The sequence below is a fragment of the Otolemur garnettii genome, unplaced genomic scaffold (genome assembly GCF_000181295.1).
Source record: "Otolemur garnettii isolate 467f Iridium unplaced genomic scaffold, OtoGar3 scaffold00012, whole genome shotgun sequence".
Classification (NCBI taxonomy): Eukaryota; Metazoa; Chordata; class Mammalia; order Primates; family Galagidae; genus Otolemur; species Otolemur garnettii.
In genome coordinates, this window is record NW_003852407.1 from 17,477,645 (window position 1) to 17,480,433 (window position 2,789).

Here is a 2,789-nt window from a genome sequence, read left to right on the forward strand (position 1 = left end):
TATTTCCTGTTTCTGTCTATCATCCATGAAAATGCTTTGTTATACTTCACACCACTGTGGCTTTTTTCCTGAGTCAGCCATGCTGATGTCAAATTCTATTTGTTCCAAAAAACTACTTAAGCCAGGAGTGATATCTTTGTTCGCTGAACTCCCAGAATACTTTGCATATATTTTTTTTATCATTGTCATCAAAATGACCCACCATTTCCTGAGTGTTCACTGTACGCCAAACATTGGATTGCATCATTTCTATACATTATTTTGTTTAATTTTCATAACAATACATGAACTGAGCTCTATTTTGCAGTTGCAACACCTGAAATTTAGAGAAGTTTAAGTGATTTACACAAAGAACACAGCTCTTGAGTAGAAGGTCACCTTTCACACATAGATAATTTCCAGGGCTCACATTTTGAACCTTCTTAGAACAAACTATCCCTCAGTTCAATACTAATAGCATAATAGATGCTTTTTTTCCCAGAGGTTATATCGGGTTTAAACATAAAGTTTTTATATTGCTTCTTTTATTTCTCTAATTATAACTTCTGAGACCCAGCGAGTCAATAAATATTGGTTGAATGATGGAATAGACATCTAGAATAAAATTATTACAGTAATTACTGGGCTTTAAAATGTATTTTAAAATAATTAATAAAGTCACACTGATAGCTGAAAATAAATCCTTATAAAAACTTAAAAGATGGAATTTATAGGTAAGCACAATTTATTTAACATTTCCTATGCCACTGTCTTATGTTCTGGAAAGTTCTGTGTGTAATACATAGGATGGCATGATACTCATTCATGAATTTCTGAAGTTCTTTATGTAGATAATTTGGTTCAGCTTATCAAAACGTTTGGTTTTTATCAACTTTATATATTACATACAAATTACTTTAATAATCTTTTTTAATGTGTCTGTTTGTTTCCAGGATGGCGTAGGGGTAGATGAGAAGCTGTCTTTACGGCGGGTAGCTGTGGTGGAAGATTTCTTTGACATTATCTATTCGATGCATGTAGAAACAGGGCCAAATGGAGAGCAAATTCGGAAACACGCTGGACAGAAGAGAACTTACAAAGCAGTAAGTTAAAAACATAGAAAAGAAGATAATAGAAAAAAATGCATTTTGAAATTTTGTATTACGTATGCTTATTAAAGGGAGTTGAGTAATTATAAATATTCAATCTCTAATGTAAATTATACTGTATGGTCCTACCAACACTTAAAGTATAATTATTACTGATTTTTTTTTTGTCTGTTCACTAGTCTATTGAATATAATTTAAATCTGTCTCTAGAATTCTCACATTGTTTTCTTTAAATATATATATAATGTGGTGGTAGTCCAGTCGAATGACCACAAGTGGGAAGATATGTTCATATTGCATATTTAATATATCTTAATATATGAATTATGAACTAAAAGATAGGAACTTTTGTCCTACCACGGTCTTAACAGCCCTTCCCCTTCAAATTATATCATTATGTTTCGATATTTTCTGTTTCATTGGTATATTAACTGGATAAGAGAATGTTATGTACTTTCTAATGTCACCTTATATTAAATGCATTTGTCCTGAAAGTTATATATTTAATTTTCCATGATGGACTATTAAAATATATGTGTTATTTTTCATAGAGCTAATGCCCTTGGACATTTAAAAATGGAAATATACAATGTTTTTGTTGTAAATTATATGAAGATTTAATTAACTATTAGATATTGAAGTATATATGTATTGTCATAATGGAATTATATATTATTTTTAAAGTTTTTAATTATCTCTACCGTTTAGTCTAGAAAATTTAACCTGGCTTTTTATTCAAGTGAAAACTTTATAAAATCATATTACTATAGATATTTTATTCTGTCTAGGGAAATGGAGTAGTAAATTATTCTTTTCCAATATGATCAAAATATACATCCAGAAGTATTTTACCAGCAAGCATAATAATATCCTTTTTCAGAATTTTTATTGAATTTTGCTTTTGGCTACCTTTATATTAACTGTTTTCAGCTATATTGATACACAATATCAGTCTGGATCCATTTTTTTTTCAGATACAGAAAAATGTGTGAAATGCTCAAAGTTTCATATACAGGTACATATGTTTGAAAATTAGCTACTGAGCGTAAGAAATAGCTTCTTTTCCATAACTATTTTTTGCTATATTGCCAGGGTCATATTGAATCTTTGTAGTGGCATAATAACCCCTAATACATGTTGTATTGATTCCTCCTTCTCTCTAGTTTTGTTTCTTGGCTGTTTCCAAATTGCATGGTTTGTGGGCAGGCTCTATTGTAAGTTTCCTTACATAATTCTGCCACATAAACTTTCTTTTGACTTAACACATCCCAGGAGACATTCTGATCATGACTAATGACAATGACCGAGCTTCTTGAGATATTTTTATACAGACTAACATTACTGAACATCCTCATTTTGCCTGTCTCCTAAGCCGGGGTTGTTCTGCTGGAAAGCAATAGGAAAAAAATGTATATTGATTTACTAATATCACTAACTGTGTACTTTTGCGATAATGCATCTTCATAAAATAGCTACCTGAACTTGATGGGACGTTGCAAGGCAGGAATGCTTAGTTTTAATTGTGTTAAATGAACAACAACAACAAAAATCAAAGAACAAGTGGTTTCATTGTCACTAGTAGAGTAACAGCCAAATCTGTTTAGGTGCCAAAAGCAATGTAAAATAATGTAATCTTTGATATGCATTTAGTAGAGACCTTTGATTAAAGGAGAAACATAAATCAATGATGTAGGCTCAATC

General features: G+C 30.7%; 1 protein-coding gene across 11 annotated transcripts in view; it reads left to right on the plus strand.

Annotated features, from left to right (window-relative positions):
• NOL4 (nucleolar protein 4) overlaps positions 1-2,789 on the plus strand; it is a 356,755-nt gene that overhangs the window by 84,003 nt on the left and 269,963 nt on the right. For 8 of the 11 annotated variants that reach the window (XM_023510256.1, XM_003784753.2, XM_023510252.1 and 5 more), the window contains one exon: positions 933-1,082. Coding sequence is in view for 7 of the 11 variants with exons in the window: in XM_003784753.2 (XP_003784801.1) it covers positions 933-1,082 (150 nt within the window). In the remaining 4 variants the exon portion in view is untranslated. Of the gene's footprint in view, positions 1-932; positions 1,083-2,062; positions 2,104-2,789 lie in introns of all 11 variants that reach the window. The other 3 variants (XM_023510255.1, XM_023510254.1, XM_012802090.1) reach the window with 1 other exon arrangement.